We start from the raw sequence: 16,002 nt of genomic DNA, 5'->3' as shown, positions 1-16,002 counted from the left end.
TTCAAATGAATTGCACGATTTGAAAAGAAAAATCAAAGGGATGAAATTCAAAAGATCATAACCCTTACAAAGGGCAACATTGATTTTTCAAAAGTCAATCTTAGCAGGACATATACCAAACCAAAACCTTAATGGTGACAATGATTTCACAGTCAAAACTTAAAACCCTTTTCCTGTTGTTTTCACTAATTGCTCTCTTCATCTTCACACACACCTTCTTCCACTTTTCCTCACCACTTGCCACTTTTGTGCTACCATCATCACAAGGTTTCTCTGGTAAATTGAAGTACACTCATTTCTTATCTCACGTTATTCTTCTTATAAATATAACATATGGTACGATGATATATGACATGATTGCTAACTTTTCCCAGGCTGAAGAACAGATAATGTCTTCTGATTCTGTTCTTCCTCTCCTCGAAACTCCCATCATTGTGAGCATCATTACTACCATTCTCATTCTCATAATGATTCTTCTTAATTCAATTTATGAGTGTGTGTTGTGTTTATTTGGCAGGTGGGGTTTGGTGGGGTTGGGGTGGATTTTCTGGCAGTAGTGCCATTTTTTCCTAAACCTGATGCCAAGATCAGAACCACTGAATTCAAGGTTTTTCCTTCTCTAGCTTCCACTCACGCTCTTTTCTTTCCTCTTTCTTCTATTGTTGTTATTATTCTTGATGCTATCATGGTTACTATTCTTCCTTTCCAACACCTCAGATTTGTGATAACTTTGAGCACATCACACCAAACATCATTAATTAAAATTAAAATGATGTGGTTTTTGCTTCTGGGTCCAGAAAAGTTTTTTTGTTTGACGTTGACTTTAACATTAACTAAACCAAGTAACCAACTCTAACCACTCACTTTCGGTAGAGTGGACCACTATTTTTTCCTTTTAAAACTCAAATAGATTAAATGATTTGCCTTTGTTTATTTAAAATAATGTCACCTTGATCACAACTTTAATTATAAAGTGTGGCTAATTGTAATTTAATTGTTGCTTTTTACTGTATAGTACTGTATTATTATGGATAACCATTATCATTCTTGCTTGAGTGGCACTACTTCTATATATTTTTCTGTTTTAATTCGGGCAAATTCACAGTAGATATCTTTTTTCTTTTACTTTTTAAACATGAAAAATTATTATTTCTTGTTTTTTAAAATTACTTTTCCAGAATGATCACTTCCTAACAGTGGTAATGTGATGATAAGGGTGATTAATGTTTTTTGTGATTTTCGGTTTGGCAGGTCCAAGGTGGTGGAAATACTGGAAATACTATGACATGTGCTGCCCGTTTGGGCTTAAAGCCAAGAATAATTTCTAAGGTTTCTCTTGTTTGCATGACCTAAGTTTATGATAGAGCACTTAATATCATGATTGGGGTTAATTTCTTATGATTATGCAATTTGAAATCTCTAGGTTTCAAATGATGCTCCGGGTAAGAGTATGATGGAGGAACTAGAGGCTGAAGGGGTGGATACCTCCTTTTTAGTGGTATGTATATGTCGATGTTTTTTTGTTAGTCTGAAGAGCAGAGAGTTACATGCACTTGGATACTCTTCCTCCTACAAAACACACACACACACACAAGCATATGTTGTAAGATAACATTGTAGTAAACTTTAGTCTTTGACCATCGATTTTGATAGTGCCATGAAGATTGAATCTTCTAATGCTTTGTCATTTATACATGTAGTTGTTGAATCATAGTAAAATACTCTTATTTTTGGTTGCTTAAATTGCTACTTGGTCTGTAATAGAAGTATGAATAAATTCATGAAAAAAGTTTTAAATGCCACTTTATCCTTTTGTCATTTGCTCCTGGTTGTGGCAAGCAAAACAGTGCTCAATCCAGTCTCTATTTTGAGGTTGTTCTTTCATTGATTCTTTTTTCCATTTCTTTTCAGGTCTCGAAGGAAGGGACTTCACCATTTAGCTACATCATTATTGACAGCCAAACGTATGTGACATACTTAAACAATTTTTAGACAAGATTTATGTGTATTATCTTGTCTAAGTCTGTACGGTTTCTCACTTGATGGGCTTTGAAAAATGAAAGTTTTGACAATGACATTTTTTGTAAGCACAAAACTTTAATGCAGTTCTTTAACTATTGTTCGTGTTGTTCTTTAGTCAGAATTAAAGTTTCACTTTAATCTGCATAATATATTTTTAACCTCCAAAGTATCAATACATGGATCAGATAAAATTCTAATTTTTGAGTTAATTTTGACCGGAGAACAACACTAAGAGTATTTTAGAAAATTGCATTTAAATTTCGTTCCTTTATCTAAATTTCTTTTGAAATAATGATAAAACTAGATTAAAGTTGTGAGGTTAACAGTGACTCAACATTCTTGTTTGTTTATATGTGCAATTTATACATTACAAAGGACATTTGCAAGAACATGATGGAAATACAGTAGAATAATATCTTCATATGAAAGTTTCTTTCTTTATAAATTGTCATGCCTAACTGAAATGATTTAAATGACTCCTTGTACCTGATTGATTCAGGTGAGCAAAATGATTAAACCTAGAAATTTAAACATTCAGGAAAACAAGGACATGTATATTCACCCCAGGATACCCTCCAATGGTTCCAGCTGATCTTCCAAAAGCCAATTTGTTGTCTGCACTGGATGGAGCAAGAGTGGTCTATTTTGATGCAAGGATGGCTGACACTGCTCTTGTCATTGCTCAAGAGGTAATTACATCTTAGTTGTTACCTAGTTTGGGTAATGCAAACTTCCATATAGAATTATTCTCATTAGATTTGTGCTCAAGTCAAATTTGTGACTGCTATCAATACTTATTAAGGTTACTAATTCAAATCCTAGCAATGATTGAAGATAACAGATCATATGCCTCGTAATTAGGATAGAAAACTTCAAATCCCTTTTTTGTATGAAGTATTGTGAAAATACACCTGATTATGTATCTGTAAATGAATCATTACTAGACTCACAAAAGTTGTCCTTAACGTGATTGCGTTTGATATTTGAAGAGAAAGCATTGTGGTGAAACATAAGCTAAATTTAATTATATTGTCCTTTCAGGCATTTCGGCAGAATATATCTATCTTGATTGATGCTGAAAGGCCTAGGGAAGGGTTGAACGACCTCCTTGGATTGGCTGATTATGTTGTATGTTCTGAAAATTTTCCAAAGGTAAGTTACTCATACTATCATGAAGTAGAATCCTAGAATATCTCAAATACTTGGGACCTGTGAGTCCTTTTTTGGCTTGCAGATATATTGTATAATTCTTAGATTCCAACCATCTCATCATTAGATGATGAACTCTCTTTTGCAAATTCAAAATTGTTTGTCTTATAGTCAGAAGAAGGACCTAGGAGAACTATTTAATGAATTTTATTTTGCAAATTCAAATTGTTTCTGTCTTATAGTCAGAAGAATGACCTAGGAAAACTATTTACAGCTTATAATAAAATGGAAATATGATTTTGTTCCCATCTAACATGTGAAAGGACCTCCTTGTAGAGTAGAACTTGGGACTTGCTTTAGGGAACATCATACATGCATTGCATCATAAAGCATAAAAAAAGAGGTTTATGTAACATGCATGGTGTATGCATCTCCCAGCCTCTTTCTAAAGGCATCCACCAGACTGTCCCATGGTGGATCTACGTTAGGAATGTGCCTTGACATCTTTCACAACAGGTGCATATGTTTAGTAAAAATCAGGTCAACCTGATGTTTAAAAGGAGCAGGTAAAGGAAAACTGGTAAATCAGGTCAAATAAGACATAACTAGTGCATCAGGGCATGTAAATGGACAATGGTTGATCAGTTCTGTGAGTGAACAACTGTCACTAACCATTTCCTTCCAAGTCTAACATGTGACCATTTTAAGGGCTCGTTACTTTGAGAGAAAGAGAATGTGTTCTATTTCCATTTTCTGTTTTCACTTGTAATTACAATACTTTCACCATTTGTTTCCTAATTTCAAAGATTTGTACAAGAAACCATGAAATCAGATTTCATTGTTTTGAGGAATTCTTTCCTAATTTCATCTTTTTCGATTTTAAAGTTGAATGTTTGTGCATTATTATATTTCATGTATGGTTCTCTATTCTACTTGGTTGAGCTGGTTATGTGATATTTCTTTCTATATGAATTGTATTTTTGATTTGTGAGTGACAATTTTACAGGCCTGGACAGAGGCATCATCTATTCCAAGAGCACTAGTTGCAATTATTTTAAGGTTGCCAAGACTTAAATTTGCAATTGTAACTTTGGGAAAAGAAGGCTGCATAATGCTTGAGAAATGTGTAGATGATGGTAAAAATACTTGTTTACTTGTTTTGGGCGCTATCAAGTTGAATTCATATGAAAAAATAGGCAGAAAGTGTAGCTTCTGGATAAATAATATTTTTTATTTTTTACATTTAAGTTCTTCTGTAGCATAAGTTGCAATTACTTTCTGGCAGAGAGTTCTCATATAGAAGAAATGGATGTTGACAGCTGTTTGACATCATTAACAAAAACAAAGGACGATAGCATAGCCATGCCAACCTGCATAGCCTCGGTAATAACCTGCTATTTATTGTTATAATTCTAGGTTAGCTCTGATTGTGCAATGTGTTCTCTTATTTCTTAAGAGATGATCTTCCATGTTTATTACCCCACCATTGGACCCTTTAGGGATATGGACTGAACTGCTTCTAATAATCTGTCATATGAAACACTAGTTGTACAAAGTCGTCACTTACACAAGACAGTCTTTTTATCAAATGGCACAAGAGCTTGTCCAACTGGTAGATATATACATGTTTCTGGTAGAGACTGTCCAGACAAAAAAGTGTCACATTTTAAATGTCCAAAATGGGAGAAATTTAATTTAGGTTACTATTCCTGGGGCAAGATAACATTGGTTAACAGAATAAGGCAAAAAAAATAAAATAAAACTGATACTTTTCCCATGGATATATGGACATGGCAAAAAAAATTTGAGACTTTGCGCTCAACTTATTTTGATTGTGGAAAGAGAGTTGATCCTTTTGTAATTAAGATAAGTACAGATCAAAAGTTCTTTTCATGTTGATCAAATGATGGGCAACCTAAAAGTATGCGATGGGATACCTTTTTTGTAAAGGCATTTTGATTCAAATGTCATGGAACTTGAAATTTCTAGCATTCTATTAATTGAGGTTAAAATTTTCTATACCTGTAACACCATTTGTCATAGCTCTGATTTATGGTAAATGTTGTCTAAACAATGTCTGGTTGCATTATATTCATGTAAAAATCCTCTTGGATTGATCTTTTTGCTTAATCCTCCCAGCCAGTTACAAAATTAATAGCTGAAGGGATAGGATCTGTGTGTGGGAGGTTATATTTTGGGACAACTGAAAAGATTCCACCATCAGAGCTTATTGATACAACAGGTGCCGGGGATGCATTTACAGGAGCTGTTTTATATGGTAAGTGCAATCTCTTCATATAGGAATTTTCTGTTTTTTCCTCTATACAGATTCTACCCAATTTCAGAGATAGAATTATATTGTTCACCATAATTCTATTATATCCATCACTTCTACCCTCTGTAAATTTTGATCATGTCACTTGTTAGTTTTGCTCCTTTGATGCTACAATTTCAGAATTTACATGGTGCTTATTTTATCTGCAGCGATCTGTGCCAACTTACCACCAAAAAAAATGTTACCTTTTGCTTCTTATGTGGTAAGCAAGAAACAAGATGGCTTAATTTGGATTTATAATGTAATCAATGTTATCACATACAAAAAGTTGTACACAAATACAGAACATTAGAGAAACACATACTTTTCTATGTTCAACTTAATTGGAAATTTGAAGATAATCAAGGTTGCTTTTGATGCTAATTACAGGCAGCTTCCAAATGTAGAGCCCTTGGAGCTCGTGCTGGCCTTCCATACCGCACCAATCCATACCTGACATCTTTTACTGAGAGTATAGTAGAGTCCTAAACAGTTCATCTAAATCGTAGATTAATCATGCAAGAAACAAGGCTTCAGTATAGGAATTTTTCTGCTGTCTTCCAGTTTATAATTAATCATGCAGCTCAAATGTTTGTGTATCTAGTTGTAGCTTAAATTGTATAGATGTTGGGAAAAATGTGTCGTCAAGGTCCAAGTTACTCAGATCTTCTTTTTGCAATAAAGTGTTTTTCTGTAAGATATAGGGTTGGGTTAAAAAATGACCCAACCCTACCCATAAACAAGGCCAACAAACACTTCTTGTATCTTAGACAACCATTGGAGCATTCACGTAAAGCTTCACTGGCAAGTCATGACAATTGTAGTTTGTGTTGCCTTCATAATCAATGGTGTTATCTTTATAGTTGTGAACAATCATTTTCTATTCTACTCACTCTTTATTTTGTTATTCTTCTCGCTTCTTTTTCTTGTTTTGTTAGCTTCTTTTCCTCCTTGAGTTTCTTATTTTTGTTTAGAATTTGAAGAAAAAATGGCATTCAGTGGTTCAAGTAATGCTTAATATTCAATGTTATTTTGAAATCAAAGCATTTAAGTTTTTATAAAATTTTGTAATATAGGTTGATTCTCAACAAGCAAATTTTTATTTATTGTATGTAAATTTTAATATTCTTTTTATGCATACTAATTTAATAATTTTTAGAATTTAAATAAAATTCAAATAGAATTAAAAGGCAAAGGAAGATTAAAAACAAAAATAATTAAAAATGAAAGGTTAATTCTCAAAAATAAAAATGTGAACAGACCTCGTCGATGAAAATAAAAATTTTACACAAAAAGTAATTTAATTTACATAAAAGTATCTTAATAATGGAGATATTAAAGCAAAAGTAATTAAGTTTTTTAGATTTTATACATTTAAAAAAAGTAGATTTTATTTTACGAAAGAGAAAAAAGAAACAGATTAATACAAAATAATTAGTATTTAAAATTTCCATAAGAAAATCATTATGAGTTTGTTAAAGTTTAATATGTAGGAATAGATTATATACGTAAACAATATTTGTAACATCCCATTTTAATAGTTTCAAACTACTAAACAGAACATTATATCATGATTTAACAAGCAGGTAGTTGGAATAAACTATACACGAGTTTAATACAATCATTCAAATAACTATATGAACCTTCAAGCATAAGTATGGTCTATACTAGAGAAAGATCGAATATAAAATCAAAAGGGGACTTTAATCCCAAGCTACACAAAACAGAAGTCTACAAAACGCCTCATAGCGACGAGTCAACTCTGATCCTGAAGGGGAGTATCCTTTTCTTGATCCTTTCCTGCACACATCACAACGTAGGTGATCATCGCAAAGAGAACATACACAAAGAAGGCAAACCAATACAAGAAGGGTAAGCTAACAATATAAATCAAGCAATTTAATTATAATTATTAGTAAGGAAAATTCACTTTATCATAGGTATTTAAGAGACCAACACAGAACAAAACAGTTACATAACCTTAGACTCGACATCTGGATTATGTAAGCAACTTTGGATCTCTTGGTGGCTTGCACTTGTGAAGGTTCCCAAACTCTGCAGAGTTTGGGCTCAAGGGGTTATCACCCAACCACTCCCAAGGTACTTGCGTCCATGACTGATCGGGTCCATAGACTAGGACCTCCTACTACTCCTCACGACATAGTCCATCATACTCTACATGAGTCTTAATGGACTATTGGAGCGTCAGGATGCCAACCAAATCTGAGTCCTTAAGTGCTTACACATACACTACATACTTCTCCTAGAATTTCCGTTGAAATCCTAGTTCCATCACACCCCTTCACACTTCCATTCCTCAAGCTTTCATCATGCAATTATAGGTATACATCACCAATCACAGTTTTCCAGTATACCATAAACAAACATCACATTATCTCACTAAAATAAGGCTTTTGAGCATCTACAACAGGGAAAGGACATAACTCTGTAGTGAAAATTCGCTTAAGCTAGAGAATCTTGCCTAGGCTAGGGAGTAATCACGCTTAGGCGAACTACTCTCGTCTGGGCGAGACCCCATACAGTGGGCAACCCACAATTTTGGGCGAGTTCTCGTTCAGGCTAAACTGGTTCGCTTAGACAAGAAGATCTCCCGCTCAAGCGACCCCAGCTCGCCTAGACGAGACCTCGTGCAGTATCAGGGGTAACTCTTTGATACTTTCGCTCAGGCGAGACCTGCTCGCCTGAGCGAAAGTATCAGCATTCCACACTGTTTTTCACATGCAGAGCTACGAAAATCATGTAAAAATCCAATTCCAACCAACAAGCAATTCTCAAACAACGATTTAAACAAGGATCATACCATTTAAGCACTCAAGGATACTATATACTCGAATTTTAGTGAAGGTTAGCTTCCCTTACCTTTTTGCTAAGAAATTGAGTTTGGTGGAGGCAAACTAGTTGCAAGGAGGCAGAAATCTCAATTTGACCTAGAGGATTTATCACCAAGACGTAGAGAAGGGAGAATTTCACAATTAGACTTAGAATTCAGAGATTAAACGGTAAATTCGAGCTGGGATTGAGCCAGAACAGAAAAGAGCATACCTAGGAGGTAAGGAAGGGAAGGAGGATGCTACAGAGGGTTCAGTTGGGCTGTTGCTTCCAAAATCTGATCACAGATTAAAGAAATGGTGAGGAAATTGGTTAAGAATGCAGAGCTTTGAGAGTGTTTAGAGCTGAAGAGAAAAGTGGAGGTGGCTGGCCATTTGGGTCTTTACCATAGAGAGAGCAAGGAGAGAACTTTTAAAAAAAGAGGGGTTTCACATTCTCCCCTACAACAAAAATTTTTGACCCAAAAATTGATGCTTACCCAAGAACATGTGGGGGTATGACTTTCTCACGTCTTCCTCAATTTCTCAAGTGGAATCGTCTGTTCTCTTATCCCATATGACCTGAACTAGGTTGATGGACTTCCCTTTGAGTTGTCTTATCTGGATATCACCAAGACCAACTGGCTGAGCTTCTACTGACAGATACCCTCTAATTTGCAATTCTTCTGCCTCAAGTACATGGGAGGGGTCAAGCACATACTTTCTAAGCTGCGAGACGTGAAACACTCGGTGAAGGTTGGCCAATTGAGGAGGTAAAGTGACTTCATAAGCCACTAGTCCAATCCTTCTCAGGATTTGATAGGGACCAATGAACTTAGGAGATAACTTCCTAGAGCGAATCACCCTTCCCACACCAGTAGTCAGGGTAACTCTCAAGAAGACATGATCTCCAAGTGCAAATTTTAAAGGCCTTCTCCTCTAATCAGCATAAGATTTTTGTCGACTCTGAGATGCCTTCTTTCTCTCTTGTATCAGCTTGACCTTCTCAGTAGTCTACCTCAGTAACTCTGGTCCCACTACCACTGACTCCCCATCTTGGTACCAGCACAAGGGAGTCTTGCACCTCTTGCCATAGAGAGCTTCGTAAGGTGACATGCCAATGCTTGCATCTCATCCAGGCACCCAGATGGTCAAGCACGCACGTCCGCAAGAGATCCTCAAGGGACTGGATGGTCCTCTCGGACTAACCATTCGTTTGGGGGTGGTAGGCTGAGCTCATGGCCAATCTGCTACCCAAGGCGCTCTGCAAAGTCTGCCAGAAACGGGAAGTAAAATGTGGGTCCCTATCTAAGACTATACTGGACAGCACCCCGTGCAACCTCACGATCTCACTGATGTATAACTACGCCAGCTTAGCCATGGACATCCTCAGATTCACAACCAGAAAGTGGGCGCTCTTAGTCAGGCAGTCCACTATAACCCAGATGGCGTCGTGGCCTCTCGCAGTCCACGGCAAGTGTGTAACAAAATCCATAGCAATGCTATCCCACTTCCATTCTGGTATCTCCATTTGTTGCAGCATTCCCCCAGGCCTCTGATGCTCTGTCTTAGCCTTTTGACAGGTAAAACAAGAGGATACAAAATGGGCAACATCTTGCTTCATGCCCGACCACCAGAAAGATTCTTTCAAGTCATGGTACATTTTAGTCATGCCTAGATGCATACTAAAACAACTTTTGTGCCCCTCCTCAAGGATCATACCTTTCACCTCTATGTCTTCAGGTATACATACTCTGCCTCTGAATCTCAACACCCCATCACCTCCTATTATAAAGTCCTTGGCTTTTTCTGTACCAAGTAACTTCACTGTCTTCTGTAGCTTTGGATCGGATAGTTGCTTCTCTTTGATCAAGACAAGGAAATCATTAGACACAGTTAGATGGTTGCATCTAATGACACTTTCTCCTAAAATCACCTGTAACTTCATGTCTCTGAACTATTCCACCAAGTCCAACTCCTTAATCATCATGTGAGCCGCATGAACTATTTTTCTACTCAAAGCGTCGGCCACCACATTTGCTTTTCCTGGGTGGTATAACAATTCGAAGTCGAAGTCCTTCAGAAACTCCATCCACCGTCTTTGCCTCATGTTTAACTCTCTCTAGTCAAACAGGTACTTCAAACTCTTGTGGTCACTGAAAACCTGGAACTGCGCGCCATACAGATAATGTCTCCAGATCTTCAAAGCAAAAACCACAGCGGCCAGTTCCAAGTCATGTGTGGGATAGTTCTTTTCATGGTTTTTCAGTTGTCTCGAGGCATAGCAACCACCCTTCTGTCTTGCATCAAAACGCACCCTAATCCCTGATGGGAAACATCGCAGTAAACCTCAAAGGGTTTACTGGCATCAGGGATCACCAACACAGGGGCACTAGTCAACTTTTGTTTCAACTCAAGGAAACTTTCTTCACACCGGTCAGTCCAAGCGAAAGGCTAGTCCTTTCGAATCAACTGTGTCAGGAGTGACACTATTTTAGAGAATCCTTCAACGAACCTCCTATAGTAGCCAGCCAACCCTACGAAGCTCCTTATTTCAGTCACCGTTTTAGGACGCTCCCATTTCAACACAACTTCCACTTTGGATGGATCCACTGATATACCCTAAGCTGAGATTGTATGCCCTAAGAATTGGACTGTGGTCATCCAAAACTCACACTTCGACAGTTTCACATATAATTGTTTCTCTCTCAAGATGCCCAAAACTGTCCTCAAATGCTCTGTATGCTCCTCAAGACTCCGAGAGTATACTAACATGTCATCGATGAAAACCACCACGAACTTGTCCAAGAATGGCCTGAAGATTCTGTTCATATAGTCCATGAACATGGCAGGGGCATTAGTTACTCCAAAAGGCATTATTACGTACTCGTAATGCCTGTATCTGGACCTGAAAGTTGTTTTCTGAATATCATCAGACTTGACTCGAATCTGATGGTATCCTGATCTTAGATCGATCTTAGAAAACACGGTGGCTCCGTGCAATTGATCCATCAAGTCGTCTATCATTGGCAGAGGGTACTTATTCTTGATGGTTAACTTATTTAACTGTCTGTAATCCACACAGAGTCTAGAACTGCCATCTTTCTTTTTAACCAGCAACATTGGCGCTCCCCGCCTAGGCTAGAGTATCAGGATTCCACACTGTTTTTCACATGCAGAGCTACGAAAATCATGTAAATATGCAATTCCAACCAACAAGCAATTCTCAAACAACGATTTAAACAAGAATCATACCATTTAAGCACTCAAGGATACTATATACTCGAATTTTAGTGAAGGTTAGCTTCCCTTACCTTTTTGCTAAGAAATTGAGTTTGGTGGAGGCAAACTAGTTGCAAGGAGGCAGAAATCTCAATTTGACCTAGAGGATTTATCACCAAGACGTAGAGAAGGGAGAATTTCACAATTAGACTTAGAATTCAGAGATTAAACGGTAAATTCGAGCTGGGATTGAGCCAGAACAGAAAAGAGCATACCTAGGAGGTAAGGAGTGGAGGGAGGATGCTACAGAGGGTTCAGTTGGGTTGTTGCTTCCAAAATCTGATCATAGATTAAAGAAATGGTGAGGAAATTGGTTAAGAATGTAGAGCTTTGAGAGTGTTTAGAGCTGAAGAGAAAAGTGGAGGTGGCTAGCCATTTGGGTCTTTACCATAGAGAGAGCAAGGAGAGAACTTTTAAAAAAAGAAGGGTTTCACAATATTGGTAGATGAGACGAGTAGACGATACAAGTGAAACTCAATTAACTTAATATTAAAAAGATTGAACTATAAATAGAAAATTAACTAATAGACATTTTCTCTATAAAACATACTTATATTCTCTTCTTATATATTTCTCTACATTTGATCATCAATTTGAAGATTGGAATGCACCATAGAAGTCCTAATGCAGAGGCAATCATACTATATGATCAGAATCTAAATCAGAGTAAGTTTATCTTTTACCATTTTTTGAGGCAATTCGGTGAAATGCTTACTGTAATATCCCGACCAGATATTACTAATTTAAATAAAATAGAAATAAATACAAACTCGCATTTATTATTATTGTCTTTTCCAAAACCGCCAAAAATTTAAAACATTTAATAAACTCATCCAATTAAACCACATTGTTCTAATAATCCATACTAGTTCATATTCGAGTAAAAATACGGTTTACAAAAATTTGAAAATAAAATGATATTAAACTTCCACAAAAGCTTTCCCACGCTAGCCCCTCTCTGGCTCTATGTCTCACCAGCATCATCTGGAACATCATCTGCTCCTGTGTGACAAGTCACACGATCATCACCAAACACACAAAAAAAAGAGTGAACTCATAACAATACAAATATACAATTAATAAAAATAGAGATTCACCACAAACTACTTTATTTCATCTAAATTGCTTAATCTTAACACTCGATACCCAAGGATTTCAGATTCTCGTCTCATTATACAAATGAAACTACTAATCCATTTACCCATATAATTACTTGGTCATGGACCCAGGATATATCATGCTTCCACGAACATGTCCGCTCGTGGTCCAACTCTACGAACATCCCCGCTTGTATCCTCACACGAGAGCATCATTAATATGAACCTCCCTGCTTATATTAACCATGCGTTCACCACCAATCATAAACCTACCCGCTCATGACCCTGTCAAGCATCTCCTGGTCTAAGTCCACATCTCAACACATCAAAACGAAATTAAGGAAAACACATTGCCCATACAAGATACACACTCAAGTTGGTCTTAGGAATTCCAATGCTTCCACGACCCTGCTCGCTCGTGGCCTAACTCTACGAACCTCCTCGCTCGTAGTCCAACTCTACGAACCTCCCTGTCCGTAGTCCAACACACATGATCCATTCAGCTAAGAACCTCCCTACTCGCAGCAACTCTCAAGTGTTAGCACGAAACATACGAACCTCCCCGCTTGTATCCTCACACGAGAGTATCATTAATATGAACCTCCCTGCTCATATTAATCACGCGTTCCAACACCAATCACGAACCTACCCGCTCATGATACGGTTAAGCATATCCCATATCAGAACCAACACAACAAGCCATGCAAAACACACCACAACGTAAATTGCCACAACACTATCGCATAACGCAACCACTACGCCACCAGGCAAAGTTACAATGCAGATCGCCTGACGGTTCCGATACACCACCGAGCGCCACATGCTTCAGAATCCTCCCGTTAGTAGCTATCGTCTGGCGGTCCAATCCATACGTTAGACGTTACACCAATAACTAGAGTTTCCTAGGTAAATCATTGAAGAACCCATTCTTGCTATCCCAATTAATAAAAAGTATATTATTATTATATACATATTCGTAAACATATTAACCTTTTATTACACCTTCATTAAATAATTCCATAACTTTAATTTAGTTTTATACATCTAAAATACGATTAATATACATAATATATATTATTCTTACAAACACCTATATGGAATAAATTATCATATCCCGATGCGATATGATATCCTAATCATTTAATAAAATATTATAATCTACGTTATGTATAATAAATTAATTATATACGAATTTCCCAAATTGCATCGCACATAATTACCTCTATGGCATATGTATTTTTTTTCAAATATAATAATGAATTTCACCCTATTTATAATACTACTCATACAATTTAATCTATATCATACGTAACATATAAAATAGAAGTATTCAATAATGTCCAGAAGCAATAGCTAATATTTATATGATAACACCTTTCCTTTTATATACAAAATTAATTTATTATAAATTAATATCGTACTTACTAGATTTACAGTACAATATATATAAACATTATATTTTAGTATAACTTATATGCTACATCTAATAGAATTATCCCGCAGCAAGGCCCCTCCAAAAATTAATTACATCCTAAAAATTTCATAATTGGAAAACGTGAAAATTCAGAATCATCTCCTTACCATTATATATAATTTTAAGGGTTAAATATATTTTTGATCCCTTAACTTTCAATGATTTTGGAATTAGTTCATTTTGAAACTTTAGACTAATTTAGTTCTTCATCTTTCGATATACTACCAACCATGATCATCCAAGCATACTATAAGCAAACATCACATTATTTCATTTAACAAAGCCTTATTTACCTAAAATAGAGAAAGCAACATAACATCTGCAGTGACACTCGCTCAAGTTAGAGAATCTCGCCTAGGCTAGAGGGTGATCTCGCTTAAGCGGGTCGTTCTCGCTTGGGCGAGACCCCAAACAGTGGGCAACCCCAAGTCTGAGCGAATTCTCGCTCAGGCTAAGTTGTTTCACTTAGACGAGAGGATCCCTCGCTCAAGCGAAACCAGCTCGCCTGGGCGAGACCTCGCGTAGTGACAGAGGTGAATTCTTTGATACTTTCGCTCAGGCGAGAGCTACTTGCCTAGGCGAAATCATTAGGATCCCAATCTGTTTTTCACATGCAAACTTCGAATTTCATACCAGAATCCCAATTTCACACAACAAACAATTCCAAACATCAATCAAACATAAAATCATGCAATCCAAGTACTTAAGGACACTTTCCGAAAATTGAGTAAAGAGTTAGCTTCCCTTACCTTTTCACTGAATTTTGAGCTTGGTGAAGTCAATTTAGTTGTAAGAGGCAAAAATCTCAATTCAACCTAGGGAGTTCATCATCCAGACACACGGAAGGAAAAATCTCATAATTAAACTCAGAATCAGAGACAAAATTGTGAATTCTAACTGGAATTGAAACAAAGCACGAGTGAAAACTTACATAGGAGGAAGGGAGTTAAGAGAGGAAGCAGCAGAGGGTTCTGTTGAACTTATTCTTTTAGAATCTGGTGACAATTCAAAGAAATGATGAGAGGGCAGTTTTTGGAAGAGAGGCTGAGGAAAAAATTAGAAGCAGAGAAGAAGTGAGGAGAAGTTGGCTTCTTCCAACATATGGAAAGAGAAGCAAATTAAAGGGGGTTTCACATTTATAATTGTATAATTTTTATTTGTTTTTGTAGTTTTTTATAAATTTTGTAAATTTTTTGTAATTTACAATTTTATATTTCACAGTTTTTTTATTTTATAATTTATAGTTTTATAATTTTGAAACTATAACATTGTAAAATTAAAAATAAAAAAATAAAAAAATTTACAATTTAATAACTTTATAATTACATAATTTCATAATTTTGTATTTCTATAAATTTTGTAACTATTTTTATAATTATATAATTTCATATTTGTATATTTTATAATTTTAAAATTTTAAAATTATATATTTTTATAATTTTATAATTTTGTAATTTATTAATTTTTGTTTATATTGTTTTATTTTTTTATTTTTTATTTTATAATTTTTTTCTCAAAATTTTAGAGTTAGATGTTTTATATTTTTGTAATTTTATATTTTTATACTTTTACTGTATTTTATGATTTTAATTAAATTTAAAAATAATTTTCATTAAATACGGTAAATATTTAGAAAAATTTCGTCATAACGTATTTTATAATAATATATTATATAACAATATTTATAGAGAATGACAATACAAAATAACTATATCAGAAAGTTAACATTTACACTTTGTTGTAGAAATTCAATTAAAAAGTTTTAAAATTTTAAGAAGATTCTATTAAAATTTTATAAATTTGTCATAGTCTCGAAACGTAATTAAACCTTGGAAT

At 35.6% G+C, this 16,002-nt stretch overlaps 2 protein-coding genes across 5 annotated transcripts; one reads left to right on the top strand and one right to left on the bottom strand.

Annotated features, from left to right (window-relative positions):
- The first annotated feature begins 95 nt into the window (after positions 1 to 95).
- Positions 96 to 6,358, top strand: LOC114192099 (uncharacterized). Of its 4 annotated transcripts, none has more exons than XM_028081679.2 (13): positions 98 to 276; positions 375 to 434; positions 518 to 607; positions 1,252 to 1,329; positions 1,424 to 1,498; positions 1,912 to 1,964; positions 2,561 to 2,711; positions 3,064 to 3,174; positions 4,178 to 4,307; positions 4,457 to 4,554; positions 5,311 to 5,449; positions 5,656 to 5,708; positions 5,876 to 6,358. In XM_028081679.2, exons 2-13 carry the CDS (start codon positions 390 to 392, stop codon positions 5,972 to 5,974), a joined length of 1,122 nt encoding a protein of 373 aa, XP_027937480.2. In that variant the 5' UTR covers positions 98 to 276; positions 375 to 389; the 3' UTR covers positions 5,975 to 6,358. The 4 variants fall into 4 exon arrangements, with proteins under 4 accessions (XP_085521269.1, XP_027937480.2, XP_027937481.2 ...); XM_028081680.2 differs by having other exon boundaries at positions 125 to 286; XM_085665143.1 differs by lacking the exon at positions 5,656 to 5,708 and having other exon boundaries at positions 96 to 276.
- A 2,501-nt stretch (positions 6,359 to 8,859) lies between these two features.
- On the bottom strand, positions 8,860 to 9,429 carry LOC114191189 (uncharacterized). The gene is made up of 2 exons (XM_028080369.2): positions 9,332 to 9,429; positions 8,860 to 9,178 (listed from the first exon to the last, which is right to left on the bottom strand). The coding sequence occupies exons 1-2, from the start codon at positions 9,427 to 9,429 to the stop codon at positions 8,860 to 8,862; spliced, it is 417 nt and encodes a 138-aa protein (XP_027936170.2).
- Between the last annotated feature and the right edge of the window lie 6,573 nt (positions 9,430 to 16,002).

This window comes from Vigna unguiculata, chromosome 7, assembly GCF_037176805.1.
Source record: "Vigna unguiculata cultivar grain cowpea cultivar isolate G323 ecotype 2 chromosome 7, ASM3717680v1, whole genome shotgun sequence".
Taxonomy (NCBI): domain Eukaryota; kingdom Viridiplantae; phylum Streptophyta; class Magnoliopsida; order Fabales; family Fabaceae; genus Vigna; species Vigna unguiculata.
This window is presented reverse-complemented; position numbering and strand designations above follow the sequence as displayed.

Bases quoted from the DNA above. Each gene is read 5' to 3' on its own strand.
- LOC114191189 (XM_028080369.2), bottom strand. From the start codon at position 9,429: ATGTCACCTTACGAAGCTCTCTATGGCAAGAGGTGCAAGACTCCCTTG. The intron at 9,179-9,331 runs GTAGACTACTGA...TGGTGTGGGAAG, and splicing joins GTGGGACCAGAGTTACTGAG to GGTGATTCGCTCTAGGAAGT.
- LOC114192099 (XM_028081679.2), top strand. From the start codon at position 390: ATGTCTTCTGATTCTGTTCTTCCTCTCCTCGAAACTCCCATCATT. The intron at 1,965-2,560 runs GTATGTGACATA...TTAAACATTCAG, and splicing joins ATCATTATTGACAGCCAAAC to GAAAACAAGGACATGTATAT. The intron at 2,712-3,063 runs GTAATTACATCT...TTGTCCTTTCAG, and splicing joins CTCTTGTCATTGCTCAAGAG to GCATTTCGGCAGAATATATC.